This window comes from Triticum aestivum, chromosome 2A, assembly GCF_018294505.1.
Source record: "Triticum aestivum cultivar Chinese Spring chromosome 2A, IWGSC CS RefSeq v2.1, whole genome shotgun sequence".
Taxonomy (NCBI): Eukaryota; Viridiplantae; Streptophyta; class Magnoliopsida; order Poales; family Poaceae; genus Triticum; species Triticum aestivum.
Window position 1 is genome coordinate 445,125,163 of NC_057797.1, and position 17,699 is coordinate 445,142,861.

The 17,699-nt window shown below is 45.6% G+C and overlaps 1 protein-coding gene across 22 annotated transcripts; it reads left to right on the forward strand.

Annotated features, from left to right (window-relative positions):
* Positions 1–781: 781 nt before the first annotated feature.
* Positions 782–14,732, forward strand: LOC123188938 (uncharacterized). 22 transcript variants are annotated; one of them, XM_044601228.1, is made up of 11 exons: positions 782–1,093; positions 1,169–1,419; positions 1,739–1,902; positions 5,321–5,429; positions 6,354–6,579; positions 6,943–7,003; positions 7,085–11,697; positions 11,793–11,907; positions 13,126–13,208; positions 13,832–13,958; positions 14,374–14,732. In XM_044601228.1, exons 7-11 carry the CDS (start codon positions 11,339–11,341, stop codon positions 14,377–14,379), a joined length of 690 nt encoding a protein of 229 aa, XP_044457163.1. In that variant the 5' UTR covers positions 782–1,093; positions 1,169–1,419; positions 1,739–1,902; positions 5,321–5,429; positions 6,354–6,579; positions 6,943–7,003; positions 7,085–11,338; the 3' UTR covers positions 14,380–14,732. The 22 variants fall into 22 exon arrangements, 3 of the variants coding, with proteins under 3 accessions (XP_044457163.1, XP_044457160.1, XP_044457159.1); XM_044601225.1 differs by having other exon boundaries at positions 5,324–5,429; XR_006495432.1 differs by lacking the exons at positions 11,793–11,907; positions 13,126–13,208; positions 13,832–13,958; positions 14,374–14,732 and adding exons at positions 3,580–3,689; positions 4,001–4,545; positions 5,559–5,982 and having other exon boundaries at positions 786–1,093; positions 5,273–5,429; positions 7,085–11,286.
* The last annotated feature ends 2,967 nt before the right edge of the window (positions 14,733–17,699 follow it).

A 17,699-nucleotide genomic window follows, 5' to 3' on the forward strand; every position in this document is an offset into this window, starting at 1 on the left:
CCATCTAGTGCTCGGCGGCTAAAGCCGCCACACATTCTTCCACGCGTAGAGCACGCTCAGTATTTCCGCTAACTGTGATGGTGCCACGTGGACCGGGCATCTTAAGCTTGAAAGTAGCGTAATGCAGGATTGCGTTAAAATGAGCGAAAGCTGCTCTTCCGAGTAGTGCCTGATAGCCATTTCGAAATAGAGCGATGTAGAAAGTTAACCTTTTGCTTCGGAAGTTGTCGGAAGAACCGAATACAACCTCTAGAATAAAGAGCCCGTGCAGCGGGCCTCTAGGCCTAGTATTACTCCGTTGAAGGTAGTGGTACGGTGGCTTCAATACTAGAAAAATGCTTATACATAGAAGTTTACCAGTAGTGTTTGTTTGGGCCCCCACGCTACTGGTAATTACTAGTAGCGCGTGGTACAAAACGCGCTACTAGTATGTCTTACCAGTAGCGTTTTTTTTGGGTACGCTATTAGTAAATATCTCTCGTGGACAGGATGTAGTAGTAGCGCATGTGGTAAAACCTGCGCTATTACTAAGGCTGGTTATAGTGCATGACACTAGTCTAAGTTACTACCCTCATAGTGCAAAGTATCTTATCTACTCCTAATGTCTCAGTTGGTAGGTCGCGTTTCGGGTTTTATTTTCGTCCCACCTAACCCGGTCTATTTTGGTACTTCTTTGGTACTACTTCCCACCTCCCTCCCAACCGGGGAAAACCAAAAAAAACCCGCTATGGAGTCCCGCACCCGCGCAACCTCCCGTTCTTATCATCTGAGATGAACGCAAAAAAAAACTGAAAAACCGCAGGCCACAGACCGTCGAAGATTAACCAGCGAAAAAAATGGCATTGGTCTTGAACGAGTACGGGCTCGCCTCCTCTCCCTCTCGCTCAAGTCCTCGCCGTCGCCACCACCACCCACGCCGGCAGCTTCCGGCGAGCTCCGGCGCCCCGCAGCACACCCACGAACTCCCCACGGTCCGCTCCTCCCTACCCTCCGGCCAGATTCTCCGCTCCCGGTCTCTACCGCCCGCTCGAAACGCCACCCCCATGGCTAGGGTTTCGGGCAGGGCTTCACCGGCGCGTCTCCGGCGGCCCAGGTTCGTCCCTCCTTCCTTCTTGGCCGGGATCCACCACCCCTACACCTCACATTCTCTTCATGTCCTCTGCTGCAGATGCAGATGGAGCACGCCATGGGAGTTCCCCATCCACCATGGTCGCCGCCGTCAAGGGCTTCTTCACGGAGATGTGGAGGACGCCATGGACCTGCAGCTCCTCAAGGTTCTATCTTGTCCACATCCCCTCCCCTCCCCTCCCCTTCCCGTCCCTTCCTCATCTCGTTTCCTTCCCTTCCCACGCAGGTCAACAGGGAGGAACCCTAGCCAGCAGCACCTCCTCGGATGACGCCTCTGCTACACCAAGATAGGTCAAGCAACCCCCATCTACTCTCTGTCTCTCCCATTAGCACAAGTCCAGTTTTATTTTGAACAAAATTCTGCTACTACACAAACAAGTCCATTAACAGATCTATTTTTATTTAATTGATATCCTTCCAAACACAAACAGTGTATATATGATGTGCTATTTTCATTTTTGTGCTTTTATTTGTAAGCTCATAAAATAGTTACACTAAAAATGCCATGTAAGTTCTTAGTGAGCGAGTCGATTACACTTGTGTAAACCCAAAAGTGGTAGAGGCGAGTTTCCTCTTAAGCTTTGTAATATTCCTTATTTCTTCTTAACAGAGAGATATATGATATCTACATGGCTGCTATGCTACTTTTTTTGTGTGATGAATCATTGTGAGTTTCGAAGAAACTTCCAATGTTACCTCCGCCAAGTTTGCCGGCGGAAGAAGCACATCCATCCATTGAGCCGTTCTATGTCGCCTGTGGTGGCTACACCAGAGGTATGTATCCCCTTGAAAGCTAATCAGTTGATAAAAATAGAAGCCCCTACTTCAGTTTATTGTTTCTGAATTGGTGCTACTTCTGATGGCTCTTGTTTCAGTTTATTGTTTCTGAATTTATACTCTGAATTCAGTAGATAGAAGCCCCTGAAATTTGAGCCATCTATGTTATGTCACATCCAACAAATAAAATCATATTTTTTGTGTGTTATGCACCAAGATGGCTTAGCATATGATGTTTCCTATGACAATTTATACTTTGTTTTGTGGAACAATTCATACAAGGGTGCACAATATGGCAAACGTATATACGCAATTCTTGTAATTCTAAAATAATATGTTGCCCAAAATGAACAATTTATGTAGTTGCAAATTTTACTGGAGCGATTTCGACCGAAGGAAGTGATGTTCACAATCGTAGTTTTATGTTTTGATCTATTTTTCCATTTTTTTTTACAAGAGCGAACTTCTACATGATGCAAGCTAACTCCCAGAGCTTATACACACTAACTGCTACTGACTCCCAAAGTGAACACATTTTATTGGATAACCGCTGGACATTTAGTGGCTAACTGAACAAAATCGATAATGTGTAAATTACTGAAACAAAAAGTGGACTGAGCACACAACGTTGTACTGGTGTGGTTTTTCAGTCAGCTAGCTTCTACAGTCATCCAAGAGTAACACTAACTGCTGGAGCCAGGGTAGAAAGATAATGAATGAATTCTGATTTACAGAATGATCTTGTTAAAGGGTAGAAGGAGCTTTTGTTCAACTTTTCCCTTGGATGTTGGTTTTACTTGCTGATAGTTAATCCCAATGTAACCTATTTGTATTCATGTATGTAGGAGCTGATAGGCCTTCTTATTTGACTTGTAGATGCACACGAAGCGTTTTTCTTTTGATGTACTTTACACACCTATTTGTTCTGGAGATGCTCCTTTTGTGCATTCATTTCAGACATTATTTTATAACTTCCGTCCATTGAGAAATTCTGATTTAGTTGATTTATCTATGCGCTTTGTGTTAAGTAAAGATAACCTTATGTGAAGAACTGAAGATAAGTCAGACAGGGTTACCGTAACTTTTGTCCATTCACACAAATGCTGATGGTCGGGTTGTGTCGATCTGATTAGTGTTGGAGGACGATGTAGTTTCCGATTGCTCTTGTTTCATTTTATTATTTCTGAATTGCCCAGTAGATAGAAGCTCGCTAGATTATGGTGATTAGTCCAACGTTGTTGGATATTTCTTCAATCAACATCAATCTGTGTAACCTTTCAATGGATGTAGGCCACTGGTACCTGCTGCTTTTCTGATAATAGTAAACTCTAGGAGTTCTCAGTTTATACATACTTTCAGAGATTTTTACAGTTCAGACAAGTGATACTAAATTGCTATAATTTTTTGATTTGTGATAGTGACCACCTGTGCATCGTCTCTGTGGCAGCTGTGTGTCGTGGCATACATACTTAAACTCTGAACTCTTTTCAATGGTGTTGTAAAAACATTGGCTCATAGGTTTTGTTAGTAACTATTATTCAGAACATTTTCTTTTAAGTCAAAGTCATTTGTGATTCACATCGAGAGTGTGGAGGGTTTAAGTTCAGAAATACTAGCTGACTGCCAATGAATTAATGATTAGACATTTTTTAATCCTATTTACTTGTCCTCTAGGGTAACCATAGTAGCATCTTGAGCCCAAGAATAGTGTTACTGCCATTTAACGCCGCGATGTTTTAGCTCCAGGAATTTGGACCCTCCTGCGATAAGAATCAGTTGAAAAGGTTGGTCTATGCTACTTCTCTAAGGATGATTAAATGTGCTTTGTTGTTAATTGTAGTGATAGTGACTATGATTGAATTGGTAAGGTGACAAATTGACAGTTATTGCTTGATGATCTTACTCTTTTTCGTCACATTGCATACTTCTTAGATGGGAATCATCGAATGTATACATATATGACAGTTATAACTTATAGGGGGGAAATAACTTATTCCCTATAGGCTGATTATTAAAAAATGTTGGACACTGTATTAACTGTATTTTATTCCTGATTGAGCAATCTTATGGTCTCTTGCCCTCGAGCGAGAAACAGTCGCCCAACTCTGTGCCCTCGTTCGCCGCCGCCGCCCTTCGTCCCCTCACCACCACCGCTAGATCCCTACGCCGCCGCTCGGTGCCGCCAGCCCCCGACCTCCTCCCCGGCTCCCGGCGCTGCCCGCCCCCATCTGCTCCCCCGATCCCGGCGTCGCCCGGCCCCCACCTTCTCTCTCACTCTCGGCGGCGGAGGAGAAGGATGGCGACGACGGGCGAAGACATCGTTGGCGGTGGCGGCGGCGGCGAATCTGGTAGAGCCCCTCTCTCTTCCCAAGCCTGCCCCTCTCACCCTCTTCCTCAAGCGGCAAGACCCCAGGGGGATGGAGGACTGATGACGCGGGCGTTGGTGCGCTGGCGTGTCGGTCCGGCGGTGAGAGGAGGACGCCCATCCCAGCCCGAAGCAGCATAAGGCAACTGAAAAGCGGAGCAGATCAAGCACCTGGGGTCGCCTGAGGCGGCTCGGTGCACCTCCAAGTGCGTCAGTAGCTGCGTCCTCCGTGGAGCCGGCGCTCCTGGCATCATCAGGCCCTTCAACGTCAGAAGGTAATTAGACCAAGGGATGAGTCATCGATGGATGGATTATGTCCAGCCATTCATTATCCCCATGCTTGTATATGTCAGCAATGCATCTGTTTTTGGTTTGCATTAGATTTGTATGAACTACTTAATTAGTATTGAGTCTCAATGGCATCTTCTCTTAGGAGCAGTTGATGGGGGAGATCCTAGCATTCTACATTTGGGGAGGTTTTAAATCTTTTTCTGTAGAGAAATTGATCCAGTCCTGAATATTAGATTAGTCTATTTTACAAGGTTGAGAGTAGCTCAAAAGATTCTCATAGATTCTCTACCTTTGCCCTCATGAAATAATTCTAAAACCAAATAGTGATGTCAGGTGTAAATTCCATGAACAATAGTTGGTTTCTGTAGTTATTTGTCAAATTTTTCATCATAGGGTTCTAGGATTGGTGACTAAGCAGGGTTGTTTTCTTTCTTTAATACATACAGGATTAGGTCATAACAATGTATTTTTAATGATCATACCTTTAAATGTCACATGAAAATAGAACATATCCTAACTTTTCTAACCATTTTCTGTTATTTGCCTGAGGAACAAGCAACATGAATATTTGTATTCAAGCTCCCAACAAAGTTACTACTGTTGTCACAGAAATATAGTTCTGTTGTATGTATACTTAATTTCCCAAGATGTAGATTTTATTCTTATCTTACATGATATTTTTTTTCTTTTTCTGCTTGTGAAAAAACTCAGTTTAAAAAAAATAGGTCCTCATTCTAAAGGAGTAACTTCTTGAACCAGCAGTAGATATTGTGTCGGGAAGGACGAGGAGCAGGAGCATTGGTTCAGATTTTCTCTGTTGGCCTTGTGTTTGTTTACCGATTATTGGCTTGACATGAAGATTGATCAGGTGCGTGGATGTCATGTGCATGTTCTTCTTAGTTTCAATACACTTTAACTGGATTATACTTCAAGTACTCCGAGTACTTGCTCTTGTAAACTGACACTACGTTTTTGTTTGCATTTTAACCCTTGTTAGTATGTTTTCCAAGCTACATGGCATGTTGCAACGCTCTTCGGAGTCAAACCCTTGGGATGGTCCCTCAAACATGATGGTCTAGCTATTACAAATTAACCAAGATCAGCAGGACTAAGAAAATACATATTTGACACTATTTGAGATGGTCCCTCAAACAGCCACGCCGCCACACCTGCCGACCCCTGTGCAGCACACCCACCCCTGCGCTCGGCCACCGTGGCGGCGGCGGCCCGGCTCCAGCGTGCCGGCGGCCGTGGCGGAGGCCCCGGAGGCGGTCGTCGGGGCGGGCGGCGCGAGGTGGGAGCCGATGGGCGCGTGGGAGTACTACGACTACCGGCGGGCCATCTACGGCGACATCACGCACAAGGCCATCCTCGTCGACGCCGCCGGCACCATCCTCGCCCCCACCGAGTCCATGGCCCAGGTCGGCCTACGCCCTTCCCCCATATACCGCAGCTCCAATTCATGTTCCTCTGTTTGTTCCACTCGATTCTGCTGGCCGTTCCCATGGTTGACGGAGGCTTGCATGTTTTCTATGCGGTGCACACGCTGAGACAATGCGTGGCGTGTGGATCGACCTGATCCGTGCTCCCGTAGCCCGTTCCGTTCGTGTATGTTCGTAGATTCGGGTTGTGAGAACCTGGGCAGATTTGTTTCTGCTGTTCATTTCTGGGTTGTGTGGATTTGTTTCTCCATGCATAACGAATTACTGATAAAAATCTCCCTTTCCTCTGTTAATTGGGTATGCATATGGTGGTTTGATTAATATGGCTTGTGTTCTGAATGTTAATTCAGGTGTACAGAACAGTAGGCGAAAAGTATGGGGTGAAGTACTCGGAGGATGAGATCTTGATGAGGACCTCGAGGCCTCGGAGAGCCCCTCCGAACAAGACGCGCACAGGAGCTCTGCCTTGACGGGGAAAGCAGCGGAGTTGGTGCAGTGGCGAATGTGGGCGGGGTCGGCCGTGGAGGGAGACTTGCTGGTCAGAGCAGCAGGAGCAAGAAGGTTGAGGCGGTTCAGGTTTGTCTCTATCATCCTCCCCCTCTCTTTCCCCCCTTGTCTCATGGATGAGGTCGTTGGTGCACGCAAGGAGTGGGTCGAACACGAATCGTAGCAAGAGCAAGGAGCTGGACGTGGTTCATGGTTTGCCTTTAGTTCCTCTCTCTCTAGATCTCTAGACATGGGTCTTTTTGTCCATATACTGAACCATGAAGTTGTAAGTTCATGTTCTTTATATTTGTACAGATATTTAACTGCATTAGTGAATGTTCTGGGTCTGATACAGCATCTAAGCTTAGGTGATTCCTCATGTTCTATGTGGATCGCATAGAAAATAGAAATCCTAATTTCTGAAAATAGACTGAATCATGTATATATTTGCAGGGCAAGACAAGAACATTTAGTTGGATCCAGAGTATTGAGATTGCAGAGGACTCAACAAAGGGTCTGCACTTATTCTATAAATTCAGTATCACGTTAGTGCCTCTGTTTAGTGATTATATAGAACTACCTTTTGAACTTGCAGAAATTGAATGCATATAAGGATCGAGGACCTTTACATTGGATGCATGATGATGATCATCCACCGAGCAGCACATCATCTTGGAAAAGCAGATGCGAATTTCTGCTAGGTTTGCTTCTCCGGTTGTCCCTCCCATCAACTCTCTCAGCTCCCAAACCATTAACCCCGTCCTGGTTGTTCCTATATTTTCTTTTTGTTTTGTTTTTACCAATGCACTTTTCTTGACATGTTTTGGTGTGTTCCTTCCTACGGCCAGCTCGACCATTTGCTCCGCAGGGAGTTTTTAGCTCAGAAGGAGCAAATAATTTGAGAATGCATTGGTCTTTTCTGCAATCTGTTGTTCCTAAGTCATAACTTGTTCCTTTTCTTTTTCTTAGCTGCATGTTTTCATCCAAGTCAGAATTTTTATGTGCACTTGAGAACTAACCATGCTTGTACAGAGACATATAATACAGCACATTCGTTCCATAGGTAGGTGTAGGGTTAACCAATAATAATTGCCTCCTTTTTATTTTCTAAAACTTACATTCGAAATATGTCCCTTTAGGGGGTCCCCTAGAGTGTACAACATACCAGTATGCAAGGACTAATCAGTAGTCTTGTATGCTTATTAGTTGACCGTTTACATGTTTGAATAACCTTACCTCATGCTAAAGCCGAAAAGGTGGTCAGGTAGAGAGTCTCAACTCACCATTGGATCAAAACTATTTAGTAAGCTATTTTTCTCTATTTTCTCAGCGAATGAGCACAAATTCAGAAGGGTACACAAAAGAACCCATGTACAAAGTCTCTACTCTTTTACCAGGCTATCCACCGTCTACACAGCAGGATTCACAAAGGATGCTAGCAAAGTGATAAAATTTGGATGTTTTTTGGAACTATAGCATCACAAGCCCAATAAGAGAAAAAGCAAACATCCTGAAGAATGCATTAGGATAATGATTTTACCTTGGGGTTATACTCTGCATTGCGTGCCTGGAGAGCTATTGCTTCCGGTTCCAATTTACAGTCCAGGTTGACCGTCGACACAATATTCTTGTCATCAAATCAGACACCCGAAAGCAGAGTATACCCAGGAGAAATCAGACCAGTAAATAGCTCTGCCCCATACTGTCAAGCAACCATATAAAATATCAGTTCCAAAACAAGGAAAGAGACAATTTCTTGGAAAGAAAGAAAAAATATCATACATGATAAAATAGTGCTGACAGAACAGATTTCAACTTAGTAACTTATAGAGTTACACTTCAGAAAGCGCCGTGAGAATATGTGAGGCCCTGAAGCCTGATAGCCAGTTTCAAATAACGTAAGATCTCAGTGCTCCAGTTTTAATGTGAAAAGGGTACTGATATGCTTTTATATACTAGAAAAGCTAGGTATGAGATGCCTCTGGTATCTACGTACCACTGTGTAACTCTGGAGTGAGGCAATTGTAATCATATAGTAGATCACTACATTTTAGGCTTAGGGTGTGTTTCAGAGAGCTCCACCCCACCCTCGACTTCAGTTAACTTCCAAACTCCACTCTACTTCTAAAGTTCTAAACTCTCAAGCTACGTAAGCTCCAGATTCACATTACATGGAACGTTTTTGTTTTAGTACCAATTACCCTTCTTTTTAATTTTTTTTACAGGTGATTGCTTTAGGGCCTTCACTACTGCTATTTTCTGTTCTCTAAGAGACAAATTACGAAGCAAATCAAACAGTACAAATATATTAGAGGTTGTATTCATTAGTTCATGTATATCCAAAAATTAATAATTATCACCCTAAGAGAAATTAGTAGTTATAGCTATCAGCAAGAATTCATGAAACCAACGGAAATCAAATATCATGTAGGAGTATATTGTTTTCAGTTTTCTTGTCGAACAACATTTATTAATAGTTCACCATGTATCACTCAGTTGATTTGGTACTACACACTGGACCGCTTGAACGTCTGAACAAGCACGAGGATAGCTTTTGAGTGTGGACCAATTGTCTGAATCAATTACTAAGTAATTGATGCTGCCTGAACTCTGAATAAAAATGCATAGACGCTCATGTAGCCTGAATTTTCATCAGGTAATTCCCCCATTCATTCATTCAGATCCATTCAACATCAACCGAATTGAAGAACACAGATTATATACAACCTGAACGAACACCACAAAAAGCGAAGAAATAGACAACCAAACAATAATCAGGAATCTACCATGTCAGAATATGGAAACTCACCAGTAGTAGACTGCTTTGTAGCCTCACTGGAACCGAGCATGAGGAAGGAGGCAGAGCTATGGCTGGATGCAAATGAGAAGGGCGACCGGGGAGATGAGGCCACCACGCGACGAGCAGGAGAGTCAGCAGCGCCACAGCGGACCGCGGCGGCCGGGGAGTGGGGCATGCGGCCAGCGGGAGCAGCTGACCTGCGACGGCGGCAGGCCGCAAGATGCGTGACAGCTTCTCCCACGACCAGCTCTAAGGGAGGTAGTGCCACCTAGATCCAGACAGCGAGCTCTTCCGCCCATCCAAGTCGAATTTGACTGCCGAGGATTGCGAATCTGCGGCGCGTGGGCTCGGTGCCTAGCAGTGGCGCGAGAGGTCGTACGGCGGCGGAGGGATCGAACCGTCGGGTGACGGCGCCGAGAGAGCGTTCGGCGAGATGAGAGAGGAAGAGAGTGAGGCAGTGATAGGAGTCTGCGTGAGTTTGCTTTTTCTTTTTCTAGAAACTTTTTTAACATACTGTGCAGCAGCACCGTATCCGAACCGTCTGGTGCATTGCAAGGCAAACACACAAGCGGTCGTCAAACAAAGGAAAAAAAATCTCTTCCACATGCTGTGCATTCTGATGTTCATTTTGCACCCCTCACTGCAGTCTACTACGACTATGCTTTGCAAGATTGTTGCGAGGCTTGCCTTTCTTTGCTCTCCTATATACAGTACGTGACTGCCAATTAGCATCATCATGTTATCGGTAGTAGGCCATCAATTTGCTTATTTATGCCAGTCGGTCCTATAAGCATCCATCTTTGAACTGTTCTATATAGCAGATAGGGGAGCATGTGTATGTTTGCTATATTCCAGTGTCCTGCTGAAGCCCAAACTAAAGCATTGTAATATTTTTTTTAAAGGTCATCCCACGAGGTACTTAATTTCACTGTGGTTATGATCATTTCATTTTTATTGGTTGTAACTAATTTGACTCACGCGTGATAGATCATGCCTGCACCCTTGAAGCTACATTTATATGGTCACGTAAATCACTGGTTGGTATTCTAAAGATATTAACTTCGACATATAAATCATTGGTTGGTATTTCAATGAGCGAGGACAGTTGAATACTTGAAAATCATTACTTGTATTATTTCTTTGTAATAACATCAAAGATAATGATTAGTGATAGTGTATTCATCTACCTAATTGCTTCATCCATTTTGCACGGTGAGTATTTTATAATGCATATATATTCTTACATATTGCACATAATAGCCTCATGCTAACGACATATATTGCTCGTGTGGGATAGTTACAATCTTTGTACACTTGCTTAAATACCATGTGAATTACGCCAAAGACAACATATCTAAGTTATACATGAATTTCTTAAGCGTGTCAAAGCAGATATGTTACATTACTTAGCTGAATCATTGTTTTCTATACTTTATACAAGTACGGCCTGTTATAACATTTTGGCCATCGCGGGTGGCCCAAATTTTGGGGAGCCTGAGCTGGTTGCATGGTTAGATTTTGCGGAGTCTATTGGGCGCCGCTTGGATGTATGAGTGACAAACACCGTGGGAATGAAGCTAAAGACAACTTTCCTGATATTGTTAAAGAATTTCTTAAGTGTATCATCTAGATATTGATAATTTGTAATAGATGTTTAGATGAAACATCGCTCAGTTTGTTACATGGACATGTCGTTAGTCTTTCTTTTTGTTATCAATTTTCATTGCAAAATGGACTTCAATTGTTCAGTAATTGTGTTCGTGTTATATTGTTTATGCATGTGAAATTTAACATGTAACTCTTGTAAACTTTGTCAAGAGCCCGTGACAACGCACGGGCCCTCTACTAGTAATTGTAGTGTCATAGTTTGTTTCATTTATTGCCTTATAGACTCATTTTGCCTCAGGAAGCGCTATGTTACAGTAACATATTATGTTACTCCAAACACCTCTCTCTTCATTAAATATTTGCTACATAAGCAAAATTGTCTTGAGATATGTTAAGTTACTACCTAAATTACCCCACTATGGCTAGCCTAAGTGAAAAGCTATGGCGCAGGTGAGACACCCCACGCTACTACTACCCCGATCCACTCGCACCACCGAACTCTCTCGTGAATTCCTCAAAAAAGAACTCTCGCGACCTCACCCCCACCCCTGTGTCGACCTCCTCTCCCCCACGATCTCCTCCCCGCCGCCACCACCCACGCCCGCCAGTTCCTCGCCGGCCACGCTCCTCCGCCGGGCGCTCCAGCTCCGCCGCGCCATCCCCTTTCCAGCTTCCTCGCGCGCGATCCTCTCCGCGGCCTCCAGCCGCCTCCTCTCCGTCACCGCCTCCACCGAGCAGAACACCGCCGACACCGCCATCGACCTCTCCAACGAAGAGAGCCGCCGCCGCCTCGTCAACAGGTGCGTCTCCTCCATTACCCCTTCGAGTCTTCAGCCTCTGGGCCAGCAAGAACGGTTTGTTGATTGGGAGGCCGCGTACACCTGCGTGCGCGCAGTATGATGTACAGGAGCAAGCAGAGGGGCTTCCTGGAGCTCGGGACCTGGGTGGAGCAGGACGTCCGCTCCATGGACGAGGCCAACATCCGCTCCCTGCTCCAGATCCTCGACCTCGTGAGCTATCCTGCCCTGCCCCTGCCCTCCCCTCCCCCTTTTTATTGACTGATCTAGCTACTCATCTGATTGTTTTTCTGTCTTACTATGGTATCTGTAACATACTTCAGACTAAAAAATTCAGCTAGTAGGGATACTCTTGGTTTCTTTGTCCTGGATTTATCACTTCAGCCTGTGTGTGTCACGCTTGACCCAGTCAAATTGGTCCCGAACCACCCCCACCAGTTTATCTGTAATGTACTGGAAAATTTGTTAATGGGAATGTTCAGTGTTATGTGGTGTATGCTGCAAGTATCGGATTTAGTTTGATGTCCATCAGTCGCTTCGCAAGAATTGACTAGACAAACACCTATATTACATCTCATGTTCAGGGTTTAGTGTCAGAGATCTTGCCTGTGTTACAGCCAATCATTCTCGAAAGCACATGCGTATTAACAATGGTGTTCCTCTATAGTGCTAGCTATCTGATTTTGCTGTAAATCATTGCATAACCTAGTCGTGTTAGATTTGTCCATCCCTTATGATAACAGTATGTAGAATCACCAGCTGAACGTGAAGGCCCCTGCAACGTGCTGCTGTTTTTTCTTGGAGTTCTTGGAGTCTCTGGAGTGTGTTCTTGAGCTTTTTGGCCTTTTGGGAACTGCTGGACACTACAACGCCACGGCCACAACAGAGCGATCTGCACGAATCGATTCACCACAGTGAGGCATAGACCGAAACCTAGCTTGCTTCGCCGATTCGCGGCGGCGGGGACGGCGACCGGCGTGGGGCCGTGGGCGCGTGTCGACTGGCGCTGCTGCTGCGCCGCTGGCGGGTGGCCGGTCGGGCGGTCGGCGGTCATCCTCACATCCTGTTGGAGGCTTGGAGCTCTCGCCTCTGACTCGAGGTCTGAGCCTCTCGGCCTCTCGCCTCTTTATGTTGATAACCGGAGTAGTCCTAGTGTAAATTGAGCTAGCTCTAGTGTTAATGTGTATGTATATTACTGGTTGCTCTTGTTGCGCTGTCAGGTGAAAGCAGTTCTCCTGTAATCCCAAGTTTCATTCATATGGTTCTGAACTTCTGATATTAGCATATACGCTTTCTTCTGAACTGGGTGGATGTTGGTTGGCATATAGTATGAGTAGTTCTTATCTTCCTTTTTAAATTCCTTTGAAGTGGTGCTCGGTACTGACTAATGATGATACTAGTTATTTGCTACTGCTCCTAATGCTCTAGTAGAAGAGGCTGCTGAAGGGCACACTCAAGAACATGGGACTGCTTCAGAACAAGAAGCATGTGCAAGTCTGGTGTAGACAAACAAGGTAGTAACCATGTATGTTTTCGACATTTTCATAGTTATTACAATATGTGAATTTGCAATGCTTGCATTACACTTAAATTGTGAGCTTTGCGCAGAATTTTTTTTAGTTGCACCCCCCATAGTGTAATCCTAGACCCGCCACTGTACAGAGTGATTTGACATGCCGCCTGAAAGTACTAGTTGTGAATATTGGATATCTGTAGCATTACATTTTGAACCTAATTTTGGTCTGCTAACTCTACTTGCTTTTCCATGTTAATCAGAATGTGGTGAATTTTTGTAATAAAAAACATGTCACTCCTTGAGTGACAGCTTTTATGGGGTGTAGGAAAGAATGACTTTAAAGAAAATGTACTTTGTGGATGTTCTATATTTCTCGGTTTCGAAGAAGCAGAAAATGAAGAAGTAAGTTGTCTAACCATTTGATCTGTCTTGGTTTGCTTGACTCTAATTGTGTAGCTTTTGCATCAATTCATTTGGATCCAATGTTGCCTCGTGTAAAGAATAAACCATGTATCTTGCTTCAGCTTTTATTTGTGAACTAGGACAAAATATTCTAAGAGAACTTCCACATTGACTCATGGCAATGTATGATAATAAAGTATGTTGTATCATTGGTTTCAGACATCTGGACGAGAAGAAAAAGAAGTGCAAGGCTGGTAAGGTCGAGACTCATCTTGAATTCCCTGGACGTGAAAAGGTTAAATTTGGTGAAGTTGTCGAAGCTCCACCAAAGTTATCATTCCCAAAGGTGCCTTCTCTACTCAAAACCTTCTATGTTATTAGATTTGGTCGGATTCATATGAAGGGTTGACTGAACTTTTGAAGGACGCCCCATATACTTCAGTGCTTGTATGTTTGTCTTAGATTCTTATGATTTGATCTCTGCTAATATGAATTTGACTGTTGGCATTTGTTGTTACCAAATAGATCACTTCTCAGCCATTTAGAAATGAGAAGTTGACTTCTTGTAAATGTGAATTTGGTGTACAGGATTTGACAACAAAAAATAATGTCATATGATGAATGAATGATATTTTTAACAACCAAAGTGATGTTTGACATTGAGCTTTCTTATTCTTGCAGCACACTGTTAATAGTACTATTTGGTTGAACTGATGCAATTTGCGAACTAACAAGTTTTCACTTTCCCGACGTGGGCGCAGAGGTGATCGACGCTGACAAGCGCGGCCCGGTGGCGCTGTGCTCTTCAACCACTCAGAGGCGGACTTCGCCGTGAAGCCCGGTGGCCACATAGCACAGATGATCGTCCAGGTGATTTCGACGCCGGAGGTCGACGATGTGGAGGACCTCGACGCCACCGTCCGTGAGAGGGTGGATTCGTGTCCACCGGCGTCTGAATTCCTAGCCTTGTAGATACATCTAGAGAGGTGGTCTGTTTAGGTTGGTGGTAGACCACTAGGGGAGGTACCCGCCTTATGATGATGGTTCTGTGTGTCTGATGTTAAATGGAATCTTGAGATGGTTCTGTGAGTTGGTTTTGTTTGCACTGGACGCATTACCATTCATGAGTACTACATCTAATTTTTATTTTTTAATTCGTAGATTGTTAGTAGTAGCGTGGGTCAAAAGTGAGGGCTACTAGTAGTTAGGTCAGTAATAGCGTGGGTTTTAGGTTAGTACTAGCATGGGTGCACACGCGCTACTACTAACTTTTTAGCTGTAGCGTGGGGTAAAAAACGCGCTACTGCTAAAATTTAGCTGTAGCGTCGTAGCAGTAGCGCGGGAACCCATGCTATTGGTATGCAAAAAACCCACGCTACTGGTAGTGTTTTTTCTAGTAGTGCTTGTTTTTGTTGGGCCTATCCCCATTTTGCGGACTATGTCCTAATATATCAGATTTAGACCATTGCCGCCGTCCATGAGGACTTGTGTGAGATGGTATCCGTTTATTGTTGGGTCTAACACCAAGACAACCAACCCTTCGTGCCGGATGCTTGTCGCGTGATCCCCGCGATAAAAAGTGATTGGGCAGGCCAATCGGGGGTTGACCCTAGGGCTGACGGGCTCTATGGCGTGTGTGTCTCGGAGTGCATGTTTGCTTCTCCTCTTCGTCACATGGATCATGTTGACTGTTTTAACCTCTGGTGGGAATTTTTTCTGTCCTCCAGTGCTTTGCTGGCGAGGCTCGTCCTCGTCTTCGCTTGGTGTCTCCCCTCCTTGTGTTCGGCGTTTAGCTTACCTGCCTGCTTGAAGACCCAGCATTCTCTGTGGGTGTGATTTGCAGGTTTATCGGGGGTGCCATGAATCTGACATAGTTTGTCAAGAATCTTGTTTAGGTCAGACGGTCCGTCTCTGCTGCCTTTGAAAGGCTTTTTCCGCTGGCCTGGCCGAGAGCCCCTAAATCCGGCGTTTACCACCGTATTATCTGGGCTATCTTCTTTATTTCGACGCTTGTTTTTATTGCGTCGTGGTTTTCCATTGCCATCTTTGACTTCGGATGTGCTTGGATCGCTGGTGCTACTGCGGGCTAACCAGCTGTCTTCGCCCGCGCAAAAGCGGGTCATGAGACTTGTTAGAGCTGCCATTGTTCTCGGTTTTTCTTGCCCGAGGTGTCTGGTGAGCCATTCGTCTCGGACGCTGTGTTTAAAAGCTGCTAAGGCTTCGGCGTCCGGACAGTCGACGATTTGGTTCTTCTTGGTGAGAAACATGTTCCAAAGCTTTCGGGCGGACTCTCCGGACTGTTGAATTATATGACTTAAATCGTCCATCCGGAGGTCAGACGTAGGTCCCTTGAAAATTAGCCCGAAAAGCATGCTCGAGCTCCTCCCAACTTCCAATTGAGTTTTCAGGGAGGCTTTTCAGCCAGTGCCGAGCTGGTCCTTTAATCTTGAGGGGCAATTATTTAATGGCATGGAGATCGTCTCCGCGAGCCATATGGATATGGAGGATAAATTCCTCAATCCAGACCCCAGGGTCTGTGGTCCCGTCGTACGCCTCTATGTTCACTGGTTTGAATCCTTCTGGGAATTCGTGGTCCAGCACCTTATCGGTGAAACATAGGGGGTGTGCGACACCCCTGTACTTGGATGTACCAAGGCGTTCGGACGGTTGTGGTATTTGATTTTGATTTTGTGCCGGAGCACGCTTCCTAGATCCATAGATGGATCTGGTCATACCGGATTTTTGGCGCAAGTCCTCACATACATCGTGTGTTGACTTATGTGCATATTTGTTATCCACTCTATCACAGTCACAAGGTTGTGGATCCGGCCGGTTGGCCGTTTCATTTTTTGGCTGTGTGGGATCTAAGGCCTCGTCGTCGAATTCAGGTAACAGCTTGTGCTTTGGATAGCTCTTTGTGTGGTAACTTCCATCATACTTTGCTTCGTTGTCGAGCACTTTGTTCCACGTACTGTTGAGTGTATTTTGTGCGGCCCTAAGCCTTTGCTTCTGCTTCTTCAGACTCCTCGATGTGGCAATAAGTCTTCTGCGGAGGTTCTCTTGCTCCAAGTGCGTTTCCGGGATGATGTGTGCATCTTCGTCCGGACCGTTTTCCTCCCCAGAGGGGGTTTGATGAGGTTTATACTCGGTGTCGCCGTGTTCGGACGTCGGATCCGCACTATGTTCGCCGCTTGCAGCCTCATCGTGCTCTGCCGCCAGGGCAATGTGATCGTCGTTTCCTATGGAGTCGACTGGAGTGTTATTTTCTCTTGCGCTGTTATCGCTGCTTTTGCTATGGCGGGACTTAGAGCGGCGCCGCTGACATCGGCGCTTGGGTTGCTTCTTGGAGGGGCCATCCTCCGCTGTCTCTTCGCCATTGCCTTCTTTGGGTGTATCCACCATGTATATGTCATGTGATGAAGTGGCTGTCCGGCGCCCTGTGGGCGCTGGTTCCTTTTCGTCTCCTGCATCTTCGTCCATGCCGTCGATGTCTTCGGAGTCGAAGTTGAGCATGTCGGTTAAGTCATCGACAGTGGCTACTAAGTGGGTGGTGGGCGGGCAGCGAATTTCTTCGTCGTCTGTGTCCCATTCTAGCCGGACATAGTTCGGCCAGGGTTCTCCTGACAAGAGAGAGACTTTAATGAATTTAGCACATCGCCGAGAGGCGAGTGCTGAAAGATATTCGTGGAGGTGAACTCCATGATCGGCGCCCAGTCAGATTCGATGGGCACAGATGCGGGCGGCTCGGAGTCTGTGGCGGGGGACGAATCCAGTGGTTCGGCGACACGGTTCTCGTAAGGGGTGACGTCAGTATCCGGCTCCATCGCCACTGAGAGTGCGGCCTCCATGGCGGGGTATGTCCCTCCGTCCTTGGATGGTGCAATTTGCTCCGGATTGAAGGCTGGAGTAGTTGCAGATGCGATCACCCGAACACTGTCCGACGGCAGAGTTACGTCGTGCTCGTTGTGACTGTGCGGAGCACCTGACACGGGCTCGAATCCGTCGAAGATCAAGTCTCCGCGGATGTCGGCAGTGTAGTTTAAGTTTCCGAATCTGACCTGATGGCCAGGGGCGTAGCTCTCGATCT